Source organism: Monodelphis domestica, chromosome 2 (assembly GCF_027887165.1).
Source record: "Monodelphis domestica isolate mMonDom1 chromosome 2, mMonDom1.pri, whole genome shotgun sequence".
Taxonomy (NCBI): domain Eukaryota; kingdom Metazoa; phylum Chordata; class Mammalia; order Didelphimorphia; family Didelphidae; genus Monodelphis; species Monodelphis domestica.
In genome coordinates this window covers 145,408,316-145,425,347 of record NC_077228.1, presented here as the reverse complement: position 1 = coordinate 145,425,347, position 17,032 = coordinate 145,408,316, and the positions used below count along the sequence as shown (strand labels likewise).

Sequence of the window (17,032 nt, the reverse complement as noted above, 5' to 3'; positions counted from 1 at the left end):
AGGGAAGAGGGAGTGAAAATCATGGATCATGTAACCATGGAAGAATATTCTAAATAAAAAAAAAAGAAATCTTAAAAAAAAAAAAAGGAGAAGAAGAAATTTTCCTCTCCTGGGTCATTCAGTATGGTCAGGTGGACAGGTGGTGAGTTGTTGGCTAACTGAATCCTCAATGATTATGAAAGGCTTGCCTAAAGTTCATTACTCTCCCTTATCCTCAAGGGCAACTCTGACCAGGGTCAAAATTAAGATGTCAATTATTTGGGTGAGAGGTAGGGCTCAAATACATGAGAATGATTAAGGAACAGGGAAAGGATCTTTCATGTCATGAGCCAACACTGCTTCAGCAGGATTAGGAAGGGAAATGGTATAGGTTTGGTGGTCTTGTAATGACAAAGATCAGAGAAGTTAGGTCTCTCTTGAAACATTAAGGAATCATAGAAATTAAACTTGATATAAGAGGCCCTACTCCTAGAGGAGACCCTGATGGCAAAGAGGTCTGATGTCTGGGTCTCTATCTCTGTAAATTAGAGTCTTAGTGTTTGACATCTGAGGTCTCTAGTCTGTAGGTCTAATCTAGCAGTGGCAGCTTTGTCTCTTCCTAGTTTGGTGGTGATGGAAAACTGAAGAATCTGCTAGGCAGTAGAGCATTGAACCGGCTGAATAAAGAGGATGTTAGAGCCTCCTAGTGGCATAAGAGGGTCCAGGGAAAAGGAGTCGGGATCTAGTCAAAAAAAGATAATCATGCTTACTTTCCTGAGAGTGGCACATGGAATTCGTAGATTATAGTCCCATAGATATAACCCACAAATCTGTATCCACCCTTTGCCACTGCTATTGATTGCTTCATGATCCCCAGTTGTTGGACCTTTAGAGAGCCATTGGTCTAATGCCCTGGTACTTTATGGTTGATTCAAAGTGTAAAGAGCCTGAATGAACCCTGTAGAAACCATCTCAATGAATATACTGCCAGAACTCTCCAGGAAATTTCAGGGACCCCAGAGACAAGGTAACTCACTCAATGCTCATGTCTTTAGGGATAATGAACTTTCTAGCTGTTTTTAGTAATGTGATGAGTCAGGACTGAAAGGATTTGGGGCATTTTAGAATGACATGAAAGGCTTTGTGTTGCTTTCGTCATCCCTCCTGTAATACTTGAGCAAAGATGAGCTGCTGCATGGAATAAGGAGGATTCCTGATGATGCCCTCTGATTACCCTTACACAGATGACAAAAGGACATTTCAAGGACGGGTAGATAAGGATGACCCTTTGCCCTAACCATAATGTTGCTGGAAGTTCCCTCGTGTAGGTCATGAACTCAAATAGCTGGAATTATACTGTTTCTTTTTGCCTCTCGTGTGTGTGTGTGTGTGTGTGTGTGTGTGTGTGTGTGTGTGTGTGAGTTTTCCTATAACACCCACATTCTGAACCATGAAAAGACCTAGGGACAAAGTTCTAAATTGTTTTCCAGAATGGCTGGACCAGTTTACAGATCTACCAACAATATATTAATATTATTTTCTAATAGCCCCTATAGCATTTGTCATTTTTCCTTTTTTGTCAACTTTGTCAGTCTGATTAGTGTTAAGTATTAACTAAGAGTCATTTTAATTTCTATTTAGCACTTTTCATGTTACTTGATAGCTTGGATTTCTTCTTCTGAAAATTGCCTATTCATATGCTTTAGCCATTCATCAATTATGGAGTGACTTTAGTTCTTATAAATTTCACTCAGTCTCCTATATATCTTAGAAATGAGACATCACAGAAGCTGGCTGCAAAGGTATTTCCCCTAATTTCCTATTTTTTCTTATTTTTTAGCTGCATTCATTTTGTTCATGGAAAAATGTTTTAGTTTTATGTAACCAGCAGTTTGCCTCAATCTCTCTTTTTTTCCTTTGGCCATGAACATCTCCCTATATGTAAATCTAAGAGGTAAATTCTTTAATATTCTTCTAATTTGTTTATGATGTCACCCTTTATATCTAAATCATAAATTTATTTGGAACTTGTCTTGGTAGACAACCTTGGTATATGGAGTTTTCCCAAAGTCTGAAAATATTTAAATAAATTTATCAAAATATTCAAAAACAAAAACAAGTTCATGATCCCCAGGTTAAGAACTCTTGTTTGAGGCAATGGGACAGCAATTGCTGGGGAAGGAGGCAGACAGTGTTAAGCCCAAATAGGCTAACATTTGAAGTGTATCCTTTGCCATTCTCTTCCCTTTTTTACCAGCTTGGTTCAAAAAGATAACCCATCCCAGAGGTGGAAGGGCCAAAGGTGTGGCTGAAAAGAGAGACATAGACAAGGGAGATACAGCCCTGCCACACTAGGATAGGGATCAGAGAAAGGGAGTTATAACTGCTCAATTCAGACAGCATACCATCAAATCTAACTGCTATTACTATTAGCTAACTAACATTTAAGTAGCTACAATCATTGTAATAAACAAAGATTATCTTGTAGGTGTCCTAATTATACTTGGAAATTTAACTTCAAAATTAAGACTTTATGGGAATGGAAATCATTAAAAATTTTTGTTTGTATTATTTTTTATTCAGGGGAACTTACTTAAGGATATGTTGCCTTTTACAAAACACTCTGCAATTTCTCTGACTACACTGCACACTGATAGCTGCAGCAGAATCCTACTTGCTGGGAACATGGGTAAGAGATCATTCTGTTCTGGGGTTTCCCCCACCCACCTACCCATGAGCATTATATGTTAGAAAATTAGTTGCAAAAATAATCTTGTCAAATATACTAGGACAAAGGCAAGATTAAGAGGTTGCTTGCTCTAATGCTAGACATAGAATATAAGATTGAGCATGCAAAGAATGTAATTTTATTCTTACTTCTATTGACTCTATAATCTCTGGAAAATTGTTCTGTTTTCCCATCTGTACAGTAAGGCTATTGCTACTTTCCAACCACCCACATTGTTGTAAAGAGTGCAAATTGCCATCACTCCTTTAGTATAAAAGGAATAGTCTGTATAAACCTGAATTGATGAAGGGAACAATGACATTATAGTGAGAGAGGGATAATTAGTTCTTGCTCTTTTTATAGCTGGCCTTTCATAGCTATTGCTTAGACTCAATCAGAATTAATAAGAAGGCAAGTATCTCTTTAGTAGTTTTATCTCCTTTAAGGAAAAGATTGTTCCTTGCCTTCTTGATTTCAATTAATTATTTCACACATAACCCCTATCCAAAAGCTTTTCATTCTTAGCTATTAAAGTGACATTCATGACACATGGGACATGAAAAATGATGCTGTGAAAGTGGGAACTTTGTGAATTATGCTCTGAGAGAAAAGACACATCCAGGTTGTTATGAAGTTTTGTCCTTTGGTTTCTCTTGCTCTTTTATTTGGCATCTTAAATGGCCAATTGCTGGGAAATTGGTAGCATGAGTGGTATTTATCTGGATTCCACAGAATATACAATTAAGAAGTCTAAATCTCTAAATATTTATATTCTACACAGAAGGTCATATTATCCTCTGGAGTATTGGTTCCTTCCTGGAACCTCCACATGAAGAAAAGGTAAGACTTCACTTTTGCTCTTGAAATCAATCAACAAAAATATTTGTTAATGCCTGCTACATGTGAGGAACTATGTGAGAGTGAGGGCATACAAAGACAAAATATAAGTCTCTTCCTTCAAGGAGTTTAAATTCTATCAAACAGAAAACACAGTCTGGACCTTCAATGAGCTTAAAAGTTGGCTGGAAAGATAGACATTAGTGCATTACTTTAGTCAAGACATTCAGTCTCTCCCAGTTTCAATTTCATCTTTAAAATGAAACTACCAAACTAGTTGACCAGAATAAAGCTCCTACCAGGTTTAAATCTATGGTCTTTGGTGAATTATATATACATCAAAAGATAGCTAAATGGGAGAAGATAAATGACTTGGTGGATTTAGCCAGCCCTGGAGACAGAAGATCTTGAGTTCAAATCCACCTTAGATACATCCTAGCTGTGTGGCCCTGGAAAGTCACTTAATCCCAATTGTCTAGCTCTTACCACTCTTCTGCCTTGGAACCAATTCTTACTATTGATTCTAAGACAGAAGAGAAGGATTTAAAAAAATAGATAGCTAAATTGGAAATATGTACATCACTTTACATATATAATAAATATATTGCTTGCCTTTTCAAAGGTGGAAAGGGGGAAGAAAATTTGGAATTCAAGATTTTTTAAATGAATGTTAATATTTTTAGAAAAATGAAATTGGGAAATATATAACAAAATAAATAAAAAGCTATTTTTAAAATAGTTAGCAGTGGTATGCTGAGTCACCCACAAAATGAATCATCAGTTTTTGCATCTTTTGTACATTTTAATTTACAATGCAAAGAAAAGAGGGTAATGATATTTTGTATCTGCTATTTGCTATAAAAATATAAATGGGCCTAATATATATTATACTACTAAGTTCTCCTTTATTGCGCTATTAATTATGTGAGTAGAATTGTAGAACTAGAATACATACTTATATATTATTATTATTGCTATTATTACTATTATTGTTTGTTAACTTCTGATTTCTGGATTGGGGAAGTCTCAGTGTGAAAATATTCTCTACCTTTGCCAACATGTAACTTTTTTTTTTAAACCCTTACTTTCCATCTTGGAATCAATACTGTGTATTGGTTCCAACTCAGAAGAGTGGTAAGGGTAGGCAATGGGGGTTAAGTGACTTGCTCAGGGTCACCAGTTGGGAAATGTCTGAGGCCAGATTTGAACCTAGGACCTCCTATCTCTAGGCCTGGCTCTCAAACCACTGAGCTACCCAGCTGCCCCCAACATGTAACTTCTTTGCAACAAATAGTCTTCAAGAATTTCTTTGAGGCACTGAGAAATTGTCATTTGCCCAAGGTCACACAGCTAGAATAGAACAGAGGTATAATATTTTATATTTTTTTCATAGTATCACTATTAAGACATGATACCAGTAAGGCATATTATATCCACTATCTTGTTTAAATCATTCTACATTTATTGGCTCATTTTATGTATTTAAACTTAAAACTACAGAAAAAAGGGACTTATATAGGTCATATAGTCCATCCCTCTACCTCCATTTCAGCCAAATGGCTATCTCAAGGAAGGAGATTTCTAACCCAATTTACCTTACTAAATATTTCTTCAGTCTAGCCCAGCTTCAAGTAAATAGCCAGTCTCAATACCTGCATTCTAAAATCAAGCACCTGCCAATTTTTCATATATACATGGCTAATACTTGACAAATTGCCCCTGCAAAACTTTAACTGTGTCCAAATTAATCCAGCCAAATCTAATCCATGCCAAATAGTCCCAATCTATTAGCTAAACAAATAGTGAGTGCATTTGACCTCTTAAGTATAAGTAATATATTTGAAAATTGGATTTCTCTGCTGAATACATTAACTAGCATTAAATTTTTAATTAAGATACATAAAACAGTTGTGATAGATGTTCAGAAAATAGTCCTTTAGCAAACAAATCAATATAGATGAAAACTGGTAGGTTTTTGGACCAGTTAAATTGCTGGAAAAAATATTGATTTGGTCTTGTTTTAAATTATTTTAATTGTCATATTGAAATTGATTTATTATTAATTTTTATTGAAAAACAATGACAGCTTACAAGTGTATGTAACATGTTATAGTTTTAAATAGCTATTTCCAATACATAATTACATTTGACTTTCACAGCTATCAGGTATTCTTATTTCTACTTTACTGATAGGGTAAATATAAGGAACATAAAATCAAAATAGTTGTCATTTATTTAAGATAAAAGAGTAAAGTTAATTTTCTAAGCATATATTTTTATTGATTAAAAAAACAATCTTTTTAAATCTACCATCTGAACTGACAAGGTAAAGGTACGACTTGTTCTTCAGCACTAGTAGCATAAAGCTATTCTATTGTATAAATATAAGCTGTATGTAAGTTGGGTTTTGTAAAGATTGCAGATTGGAGAGTAAGAAGTGTAATAAGAGAATGACAAGAAAGGAAGAAAACTGAACCCTACATGAGGTCTTGTTTCTCTCGAATAGTGCCATTACTCCATATGTTTCCAGGGGCTATTGACATCTCTACATAGGGATTTTTAAGAATATTATGAACCCCCTTGATCAAACATCTTCTCCATTCCACAAAGATAAGGCTGGCATTTTCCAAATTAAGCTTTACTATGTGTAAGGGTTAAATTAGGAGTTTTGACAAAATAAGAGCTTAACACAAAATAATAGTTTAAGTTTTAGTGAGAATATAGTAGAGTTGTAAATTAATATTATCCCTTTAAGCCAGAGAAAAGAAAACTTCTAGCAGCTTTTAACAACAAACAATTTAGTTTAATTAAAATAGAGATAGTAAAAGAATATAGTAAAATGAATATAGTAAAGGAAATATAGAAAAAGGTAAAGAAAGAAAATTTCCTAATGTCTATACTAGTAATACTTTAACTACCTATAATTACTACCTAAAACTGCCTATAACTACTGTTAAAGAAAGTCCAGCTGATCACCCCTCAGCTCAGCTCACCAGGCAGAATATATAAAAATATATGTATCTCCCAACCACCAACTAATCATCAGCCCACACCACCAGCAACCAATCCACAATGACCAACTCACACCCAGCAGCCAACTTCCCTGCAACTGCCAGCCCTAACTGTCAGCAACTCACAGACTGACCAATTGACACTGGCAGCCTTTTATCCCCCTTTTCTACCTCACTTTCTGTCTCTATGGTTCCTTCTTCTTATCTCCATGGTTTCTATTTCCTGTCACTGTCAGCTGGTTAATCCCTACACATCTCTATGGTAAGAGAACCTCCAGGTCCCCCATTAAATTAAAAAAAGGAATAAAGAATTCCTTTTTACATATGGAACTAAGAAACAAAATAATGCAAAGTAGAAAATTGAATAGTTTACAAAGGGCAGAAATCTTGCCCTAAAGTAACTATAATCTAGGGACAGTTGACCGGCACAATCTGAATAATGTATCTACCCTATTCTTATTCCATTCCTAAACCCTGAGAAACTTGGTTGAGGAAGGTCTTTCCCTGTGTGGCAATAAAAATTTATGTTCCAAACTTTTAGATCTTCTGCACTGACTTTTCAAACAGCATTATTTCTTTATAATAGAGGTCTCTGTGACTAGTTCCCCTGAAATATCTATTCTTAGCTCTGGTCCTAACATTACCTGACATGGTTTGCCTTAAACATCCTCATTTTCAAACATAGCCCATTTTTAAGGTTGAATCCATCATTAGAAAGACTCTGCTTTTCAAACTATTGTTCTAACTAGTATCCATGTTCAATCTCACCACATAAGGAAGTCACCTAACTTCCCGGGGCTTCAATTTCCTCATCTGTAAAATGAGAATGTTGGTCTAGATGGCCTTTAAGGTCTCCTCTGGATCTAGATCTATGATCCTATGGTCCTATGAACCTACAAAAATAGATAAGTCATTTCATCATGGAGCAACATTTTTAAGTAATCAGGATGTGGTCAGCCTTAACAATAGGCTAATGAAGATGATCCTGACAAAAATCTTGGGCAAATTAGGCTCTAGGCATAGTTTCTGGTGACAGTCCCAATGTTTTAAGATCATTTGGTAGAGTCTAGGTGAAGGCCTAAACATGGGAAGGGAAGGACTGTCTCTCTGGAAAAGTATTAATCAGATTTCATGGAGACATTGGAGAAAAAATCCTTCACCACCATTTTTGGTTATTTATTCTAAGCTTTTACACACACACACACACACACACACACACACACACACACACACACACACACACACACATCTGGCTCTTCCATTTACCCTTTCCTTTTGAAAATTCTTTTCCCAGTCTGGTTACTAGTGTTCTTTTCTCTCCCAAAAGTCTATATGTTTCTTCTTTCAGAGTCTTGCTCATAGCAAGAGGCTAGTTTAGGTCTAAAACTGACAAAAGCTTAAGGTATGTCATGTATCAAAGATATTTAAATTTCAATAATTCTTTTTCTTGTTAATCATCATTACCAACAAAAATCATGTAACTAAATAAATGCATAAATAATTAAGTGCAAAAACCTCAAATTCCACATTGTTTACAATTTATTTTAAAATATGCAAATTATATATGCATGATAATATAAACATCCTCTGCTTTTGAATTCCCTTTGGGATGGTTTTACTTGGATTTTTTCTCTTAATTTTGTGGCTGTTATTTTTATTTTTATTTTATTTTTCTAGTTTTTCTAAAAACCCTTAACTTCTGTCTTGGAATCAATACAATCATTTCCATGGCAGAAGAGTGATAAGAGCTAGGAAATGGGAATTAAATGACTTGACTAGGTTCACAGAGCTAGGAAGTGTCTGAGGTCAGATTTGAACCTAGGACCTCCTGTCTCTAGGCCTGGCTCTCAATCCACTAAGCCACCTAACTGCCCTGGCTGTTGTTTTTTTAATGTATTCACGGTATGTATTCTTATTTTCTTTTCTATCTTTTCTTCTCTTCATATATTTCCCTTATTTTCTTTATATTTCTGATATTTGTCATTTCAAGAACATAATATAATCCATTATATTCAAATATCACAAATGATTCAACTGTTTCTCCCATTCATTGCATTTGTGTTATTTCCAGTTATTTTTATCATAATGAACAAAGTCTCCATGAATATTTTCATACAAACACAGGTTCTGACTCTCTCAATAGTATCCTTAGGGCCTACCCCTAGTAATAGGATCACCAGGTCAGTGAGTATGAACAGCTTCTAGCTCTTAATATATAATTCCTCTAGCACTGTAATATTAGGCTTGTTTTCCCATGTTCCTATCACTATTCAATTTGATCACTTTATCCCATCTGGTTCTCAGTTAACATATATTACCAGTACCATATTTTGCTAGATTGGTCCTTAGGCAACAGATACATTCTGTTGCCAGGACCATACTCTTTTCAAAACAAGCCTTTCCAGCTTTGTCACACCCAAATAGAACATTTGTTCCAGTGTCACAATCCTTCATGGATGCAGGATTAATTCCATTGTAAGATGAGTGTTAAAGTAAGACTTTTTTAAAGAATATTTATACTCTGTAAGCTATTATGCATATGCTTAGGTCAAGAATGAATTCTTGAGGACAGAAAAGTATGAGGTGAAAGGAAACTCATTCCTAATTATGAAAAAAATTAAAGTTACCATGACTAGGAATGGAAGAAAATATTTTGGATAGCACCTTGACCAGCATCCCTTAAATCATACTATGTTGGCATCTGCCTATTCTTTCTAACTGAATATGCTTGTGACATATGTGAATTTGCTTATTATTTCCTATTATCATGCCTTGAACATGTATAAGAGACACAATAGTATAATAGCAAGTGTTACTCCTAAAGTCAGGAAATATAGGGTTAAATCCCACATCAAATTCTTAGTAGCTGTATGATCATGAGAAATATACTGAAGCTCTTAGTACACTAAATGTAAAATTGGGCATATTAATAACTATGTTACCTGCCTCACAAAGTTGTTGTGAGGAAAATGCCTTGCATACCTTAAAAACTATATAACTATAAATAAGTATTTGTTGAAGTATATTTTTGTTACAGAATTCATTTTGTTATTGTTACTTAGAAATTTAAGCAACTGATTGCATGGCGTGGGCATAGTTTGAGAATTGTCGGCGTTCTCTATATAGAGGACAAGCAAGTGGTAATCACCTCCTCTGTTGATGGGTCAATAAGGTATGTGAATGCTTAAGACTTCTACCAAAAGGAGATTTATGGTAGAGCTCCCTGATTATTAAGCAGATAGATTTAAAGGAAAAATTAATCTCATAATCTTATGGTCCAAAATAATACCATGTTAAGTTTAGAATTATTTGCTAAATCCTCAAGTACCTTAAATAATCCTACCAAAAATAAAAGCAAGAATGTTTAGAACCTTACCCAGGAAAACAATTCAGAGAAATGGCTGTAAAACCAAAATACCATGGATATATGATTTGTAGAAAGCAAAGGATAAGAGAAGAGTTCACATGAGCAGGCTGTGGTTAGAGCTGTGATTACCAGCTCTGTTGCTATTTGGGAGCAGAATGACAGGACTGATTTTGCATGCTAGATGACTACTAGGAATGTTCAAAATATAACATTATATCATACACAAAAAATGTTATTCTCAACTCTATACTCCACCCTATTTTAACAACTTATCAGTAAACATATGAATTATTTGTATCACTGACTTTTAAAATCAGTTTCCTCTATCTTGCTAACTTCAAAATTACTACTTCAAATTGCTAACCAACCTTCCCAAACACATTTCTTTTCACAACAAAGGCGATAGCTTTCTAAGGTATTTATTTCTAAATGTCATCACTTTCAAATCTGGTTGAAGGCTAGGTTTGAACCAGAACTAGGAAGTCAGTCAGAAGGCAAATGTTTAGCAGTACAGAAGTCTAGTACAGCTGAAGCTCAGGAAATTAAGGTTCAAGGAAAAGAAGGTTCAGAACCTTGGAGAACTCCTAGTGTAGTGAGAACAGCAGCAGAGCCTGGATGATATACTTCGGCAACTGGTCCAATAAACTGAAGACTGTTATTTATCCCTAAAGTTATGCAGGCTTTCACACTGTTAGACTTATAAAAATTATAATAGATTTACATACAATATCTCATTTATTCTAAAAATTGCTTTGCACATGTTATTTAATTTATGCTTTACAACAATGATACCGCAGATAGTCTTAGAGGAGTGGGTCCAAAGTTAGGGTCAAATTCTTATTCTAGCTATATCCTCCCAAGCTGGGTCCATGATAGGTGGGTCTATTCTGCTCTCCTTTGGGTCTTTGAAATGAGATAAGGAAATAAAGTAAAAGTCTCTCAAATGTCATTGTGATATATATGTATATATTTCTAGTAAGGATTCCTCTTAGTTATCTTGTATAGAAGAAAACCACAGACAAGTTGATGTTAAAAGATATCCTTCACCAAATGATCCACTACTGTCATATTTTTTCAGAGACCAACAACTGAAAATGAGTATAGTTATATGATGGAATATAACGACTTAGAGGGAATGGACTAATTTATTTTTTTTTTCTGTATCTCCAGTGCCCAGAAGTGTCTAGAACATAGTAGGGGCTAAATAAATATTTGTTAATTATCCCCACCTCCATAGAGAGAGATAAAAGTAATCGTGTGAGGTCCTAAACAATATGTCCAAGATATTGGGTCTCTTTTATATCCTTAGGTCAATTGAGAATACAGTTTCTAGATCTTTCTCCTTGTGCCAGTACTTAAAGGCAATATAAGAGGTTTGTTTTTAGGGGTTTGATTTAGCAGATATATGTATCATTGGTAGTCCTGGGTCTTAATCACCCTTGCTTGGCTCTGTACATCATTTGTGAGGAATCACTTAAGCATTTTCTCCCTTAGGTCCCCTCTTTGCTAAACAAATAATGTTGTGTAGTCCTAAAGTTCTGTTCATAAGTATTATATGTTCTATGTGAATTGTCTCATAATATTACATGGGATGAGAATTAGTTATCTAGAAGATAAATGAATTTGAAAAGCCTGAAGGATGAATAAAAACATGTTTATAAATGGTTTCACAAACAGCCTAACTGTCACAATTTTATTTTTTCTTTCCTCTCCACTTCCTCAAGGGTTTGGCATGTTCGTAATGGACATTACTGTGGCTACTTTGGACAGCGCAGAACATTTAACCTAAGTCAGCAAACTGATTTTATCTTGCCTTGTGATGTCAATGAACACCCTGTAGAAGTAAAAGAAGAAAGTAAATACATAGAAAAGAAACAGGGATATGAATATCCCCTAATATTTGACCGTGAAAAGTAAGATAATATTAATTTTTATTTAGAGAGACAATTATGAGGGGGGTGCAAACTATATGAACTAGTTTTAAGTTTATTTTATTTTTAAAAGACTCTCTCTTTGATATATCACATATGATACATATATAAGTGCATATAAATACATATATATCCTTTCTTCTCAAAGCCATTGTAATTCAGAATATTATGCCTACATCATTTCAATAGCCTTTGAATTGTCCTTCATCTTATCTCATCATTTCATTCCATACACCATCAATATCCTTAATATGCAACCATTTCACTTTCTTGCTTAAAAAATATGCTGATGCCCCTCTGTTGCCTTTAGGATAAGATTTGAACTTCTTTAATTCCTTCAGAGGTGTAACCAAAAGACGTGGAGTGGAATGAGTTCTGTCTCAAAGCACACAGGTTGAAAAGATGCAAAAGATATTTTAAGAATGATTTTTATAGTGTACATTTTGGAATGTCTTATATTTGCATTCTGGTAACATATGCCATGCTTTGGTCCTTACAATACCTACTTAGTAAGAACAATTAATTAAAAGAGAAAACTAACAAATTTGTACTTCCAAATGAGGTCTCCTCCTATACAGCCATACCATACACTAATCTTATCCCAAGTGGTAGTCTCACTAGCAGCATCTTGGCATCTCTTCTCCCACAGAACTAGTGTCCTGAGACCTCTCTTCTTTGGGGGTGATGTCCCAGGATCTTCCCTCCTACCTAACTTGATTTGTTTTTATTAATACTTATACTATCATTCATTGTGCTATTTATTTCCATTACTAAAATTGCTATTTATATGTCTGGCCTTCATGATCTAGTTTTTTTTTAAACCCTTACCTTCTGTCACAGGAATCAATACTGTGTATTGGTTCTAAGGCAGAAGAGTGGTAAGGGCTAAGCAATGAGGGTTAAGTGACTTGCCCAGAGTCACACAGCTGGGAAGTGTCTGAGGCCAGATTTGAACCTAGGACCTCCCGTCTCTAGGCCTGGCTCTCAATCCACTGAGCTACCCAGCTGCCCCCCCCATGATATAGTTTTAATATACTTATCCAACTTTTTCTCTCAATATTCTACAACTCCAGATTTCCAATTTCAGATAGAATAATCTCTCCACTGTCTTCTGAATAATCATGATCATTCCCTCCTTCATAGCCTTGTTTTTGATATGTGTTAGCCATAATTATATTTTTCCAAGTTCACCGACTCTTTCCATTTTGATTTTTTTCTAACCAAAAGAAAAGTAACTATCTTTTCTCATTTTCCTTTTCTAAAACTGAATAACCAAAAAATGATTTTTGAGATTTTCCCTCACCTGCCAGGATAATAAATTCCATTTGTTGTTATTACTACTACATAGTGACTGGCTCAGAGGAGAAAGCCTTATAGATTTTTTTTATTACATTACCACTAAAGATGTTTAAAAGTCATATTGTACATTCCCCATTGAATTTTTAAAGTAGGATAATAGGAAGAAAAGATTGCCCAAGATTTAATTTAGGAAACTTGCTAAGAGCCAAATGAAAGTAAGCTAAGGGTCAGCCACAGCCCATGGACCAGTGGTTTTCCCAAATCCTCTATGCAACATCTCTTACCATATGCTAATATATGTAAATTGGTTATGGAAACCATATTGTTTTCTTTGGGCAGTGGCACTGGTAATCATAGGAATCAAGACTTCATGTGGTACAATGGGCATGTTCCAGTCTAAAAAAGATGGGTTTGTGTTTTCACTTGTAGTAGGGAAGGAGAAAACAGGACCACTACCTGTTCTAGGAAGGAGCTGAACCAAATGCAGAAGTTCGTTCCAACTCTAAAATTAAATGATTTTATGAAGTTCAGTAGAATATGAAGTGAAGTCAGCAGCAAATTCCTGAAGACTTGACTAAGGCTAAATTAGGGAACTTGAGAAGCAAGAAAGGGGATATTGGGATATCAGGAAGGTGGAGGATACCAAGATATCAGAAGGGAAAATGGATTGCTGAGATGACCTTTAGCATAATTAACTGCTAATACTTTTGTTTTTCTTTATATATTTTTATTTAGATGGAAGAAAATGAGTTCATTCTCCTTACTATTCAGACGACCAACTCCCAAACCCTTTGAGGTTAATCAAGAATTTAAATTTTTCAAAGCCCTTGCTTCTCCTAAGGTAATTTTCCTCTTTTCTACCCCTTTATTTTTTCTTTCCTAGAAGTATACATGTGTTAAGAAGAAAAGCAAGAAGAGAGAGCCTTTTTTTTTCTTTCAGTCACAAACTTGTCCTTTTTGCACATGAAAGTAGTAGAGAGAAAGGTGTATGTTATTCATACCATTTCAACTTTTAACATCTCCTGGAACTTCAAGTAGCTTTTGGCATTCATTAGCCATTTTCATGTATAGCACAACAATGATATTCCCTACTATGCATACCACTTATATTCTCTCTTATTAAAGGTGGGGGCAGGGTTAAAAGTCATATAGTTAAGATTACGTGATTCAGGCTATCTTAAAGAGGATAGATGCTTACTGAGCCCTCTCTGTCCTAACTGGGCAATGTCTGAAGGAACATTTTCTCTGGATTCAGAGGACCTGGGCATAAGTCTAATTTCTGATGCTTATTACCTGTGGAATCTTGGGTAAATCACTTAAATTCTTTGAGCTTCATCGGAAAATTTCCTCATCCAAAAATGAAGATTTGGGGCTAAATGGACTCTGGAGTCCCTTTATGCTGTAGATACTGATTCTATGACTTCTTCAGCATTATAATCAGAGCAGAAGACTTTAGATATTAAATTAAGATCACATCCAGCTCATTTGAACCTCATTAGCATTCATCAGAGGTCATTTTCTACCTCTAGATTTTTGCTACTTATATAACTCATTTCTTTTTGAATTCTGTTTATACTTGCTCAGCACTATTCCATATGGGGGGCCTACCATTACAGCCATAACCATTGAGAAATATTAACTAAATATGACCTTTCTATGAAACATACACATGCTCAATCACTCTTTTGTTTTACAGATTAGAAAAAGTGTTTTGGAAAGTACCAGTACAGGAAACAGAGAAGCTGGAATTATATTTGGTTCTCTACCTATATACAGGGTAAATTCAAGCTACTTTCCTTTTTTGTATGGTAGAGTTAATTTGATTTTAAAATGGAACACATCAAATAATCAGTTAACATATATTTATTTAATATCAACTATTTTCCCACTTAGCTTAGTGCTATTGATAATACAAAAAAGTGTCAAACATTTCTATCCTCAGTGAGCATCAAGTTTCATTGGGAATATAAAAGTAATTCATATGAAACATTTCAAAACCACTAAATCCTAGACTATGTGTTATTCTCTCTCTCTTCACTGATACCTCCTTTCTGTCTACAACCATTCTCAAGCCCTTTATTCTGAAGATGTCCCTAAATTGTGTTCTTTTCAAGCTTCCTTTCTCAAAGGAATAGTTTACAGAATTCCTCTCCATCTATTTACTCCTCACTCCATCTCATAGTCTAACTTCTGTACTTCAACTGAAATTTTCTCAAAGTCACAATGACATTGTAAACCACTTACCCAAAGTCCATATTCAATGAATGTCTCTTAGTTTTTATACTCTTTTCCCTCTATGTAGCATTTCACATTGTTAATTATTCTCTCATTCTGCATGCTCTTTATCATTATCTAGCACAACATTGTTCTCTCCTTTCTCTTCCTTCTTGTTTGCAATTTCTTCAGTCTCTTTCCAAAGCCCCTGTTCCTCTTCTGCCTAAATGTTGCTATTTCTAAGGATTTTATTCTCAGATTACTTTTCCTCTTTCTCTACTCTCTCTTATAGTGACCTCTATATTAAAAGACTCCAAAAATTGATCTTTTTCTTGATTTCCTTATTTTTGTTAATGACACTATCAATTTCTCTCATTCATCTTGAAATTCACCTTTTATTCCTTCCTTACTGTTGCCCTCCACATCCAATCAGACATAAAGTACTGCCTCTAAAATGCTATGCCCATCCTTAACCTTTCTGTACAAGTTGGGTGGCTGTTACAGATGCCAAATACTTAGTTTACATAAGCAGACTGTGAATAGTAACTAGGTGACTGAACAATTGGATAATTGTTGATCATCTGCAAAGTGATCATTGCAAGTTCTTTTGAACCTGTTCCTGATAGTCACTAATTTCCTTTTGTTAGACCCTAGATAAAATTCCTCTGAGGATAATTTTTGGATTTTCTTTGTCAGCATTCCTGCTCCAGATCTTCTCTTCTTCCCCCCCCCCACCCCATCCCCATGACCCTCCAATGGATGCTGTAGTAACAACTCAGCTCTGAATTTGACCTAGTCCCGGAATGTCCCATCGACCTTATCTCTAAGGCTTTCACAGTTATGTCTGTACTACTACTCCAGCCCAGTCAGTGTACTACACTTTACTGGTTCTCAAAAAAAAAAACATTCACAACTCCATGTACTAGACTACTTGAAATGAAGAGCTTATGATACCAGCTGAAGCAGTATAGGTAGAACAGACCACTTGAGAATGACAGTTTGTAGGGTTTGAGGAAAATATTGACAGACAAAATGCACTATTTCTTGAAGAGGTTTTTAGGGGAAAGTTATGCAACAGGGATTGGCAGAGGACTGAATGAAAAAGATTTATTCATGGGATTTTAAGAGAATTCTGTCCTGAATTAGAAATAACTACATTAAGGTGGAAAATAATTATAAAGACACATTGCCTATGAATGGCAACTAGTAAGCAAGAGTAGAAAAGTTAGAGGAAAAGGAATTGCTGTACAGATGGCATGCCAGTCAACTTTTCTTATTTTTTACCAAATAACATATGAGATCTTCATTCAGGATCCTTTGAAAGATGTAACAGTAGAAATAACCCTGCTCAATTACCTTCCAATAATAAACATCAGGCAAGAAATAAAAGGAGAAGTATGCTCACCAAAGATATTCACAACTATGATGGAGAAGATTCAGGACAGAGTCTAAGTTAGAAGAATAATTCCCTATGGCTTGTGAAGTCCCAAAAGTCCCAGATTTTGTTGAATGCATCAAGCCACAATTAGTAAGTCAGTCAATAGACAGCTATTACGTGATTATAAGATATTATGCTAAGAAATGAGGTTTCAAAGAAAGTAAAAATAGTTACTGCCCTCAAATAACTCATATTCAAGTTTATTTATAGGGCAGTATTATTCTTTGC

The 17,032-nt window shown here is 35.0% G+C and overlaps 1 protein-coding gene and 1 long non-coding RNA gene across 7 annotated transcripts in view; one reads left to right on the top strand and one right to left on the bottom strand.

The window, feature by feature from the left end:
- The window catches only part of WDR64 (WD repeat domain 64), a 229,641-nt gene that overhangs the window by 195,777 nt on the left and 16,832 nt on the right, over positions 1-17,032 (top strand). For all 6 annotated transcript variants that reach the window (XM_016430227.2, XM_007481554.3, XM_007481553.3 and 3 more), the window contains 6 exons: positions 2,563-2,668; positions 3,489-3,547; positions 9,618-9,727; positions 11,647-11,835; positions 13,888-13,993; positions 14,849-14,929. In XM_016430227.2, coding sequence (XP_016285713.1) covers positions 2,563-2,668; positions 3,489-3,547; positions 9,618-9,727; positions 11,647-11,835; positions 13,888-13,993; positions 14,849-14,929 — 651 coding nt within the window. The remainder of the gene's footprint in view (positions 1-2,562; positions 2,669-3,488; positions 3,548-9,617; positions 9,728-11,646; positions 11,836-13,887; positions 13,994-14,848; positions 14,930-17,032) is intronic.
- Positions 7,762-17,032, bottom strand: part of LOC103100908 (uncharacterized) — a 42,961-nt gene continuing 33,690 nt past the window's right edge. Inside the window, exon 3 of the long non-coding RNA XR_461794.3 lies at positions 7,762-11,756. This is a non-coding gene — a long non-coding RNA (uncharacterized LOC103100908). The remainder of the gene's footprint in view (positions 11,757-17,032) is intronic.